The 661-nt window shown below is 22.5% G+C and overlaps 1 protein-coding gene across 1 annotated transcript in view; it reads left to right on the top strand.

The window, feature by feature from the left end:
* LOC107462706 (naringenin 8-dimethylallyltransferase 2, chloroplastic-like) overlaps nucleotides 1-334 on the top strand; it is an 11,128-nt gene extending 10,794 nt beyond the window's left edge. Inside the window, exons 8-9 of the mRNA XM_021129614.2 lie at nucleotides 70-165; nucleotides 329-334. Of these exons, the coding sequence (XP_020985273.2) occupies nucleotides 70-165; nucleotides 329-334 (102 nt within the window). The remainder of the gene's footprint in view (nucleotides 1-69; nucleotides 166-328) is intronic.
* Nucleotides 335-661: the final 327 nt, after the last annotated feature.

The raw sequence follows: 661 nt of genomic DNA, 5'->3' as shown, positions 1-661 counted from the left end.
TTTTTTTTTTTAACTTATTATACTATGATTATATATATTATTACCAATGTTCATACTTTACTTTGTTAGGTATTTTGGTTTTGTGTTTCACTTCTTGAAATTGCTTATGGAGCTGCTATTCTAATTGGAGCATCATCTCCTTTTTTATGGAGTAAACTTTTTACGGTAATTTTCTTTTCACTTTAATTTATGGAATATATATGACTATTGGTGATACGCGTCGTTCTTCATTTTTATTACAAAAATCAGTTATACCAAAGGTTTAGATAGTTAGATACAGGTACATGAATTATGCCAATGATATCTAATACGTTTTTTCTTTTATTAGACTTGAAGCGTAAATTTTGTATAGGGATTTTTTTATACTGAAAGTCCTACTAAAAATAAAAACTTTAATTTTTCAAAATCTTTATAATTACTTTAAATCAAATTTAATGTGATGGTCTCTCTTGTTTTCACTAATGTTGTAGATCGTATTTGTTATGAAATTATTGATTCTAAAGATTTTAATTTATATGGAAAGATATATGAATAATTATATATCTTACATATCTTAGGCAATAGTATATTTTAAATTTGAAGAGTAAATTTAATTATTTAATTATTTAATAATAAAAATTAATTAGAATTAACTGGATTTATTCTTAAACTTTATGATGAG

This window comes from Arachis duranensis, chromosome 8, assembly GCF_000817695.3.
Source record: "Arachis duranensis cultivar V14167 chromosome 8, aradu.V14167.gnm2.J7QH, whole genome shotgun sequence".
NCBI lineage: Eukaryota > Viridiplantae > Streptophyta > Magnoliopsida > Fabales > Fabaceae > Arachis > Arachis duranensis.
Note: the sequence above shows the minus strand (reverse complement) of the source record. Positions and strands in the feature narration are given on the sequence as shown.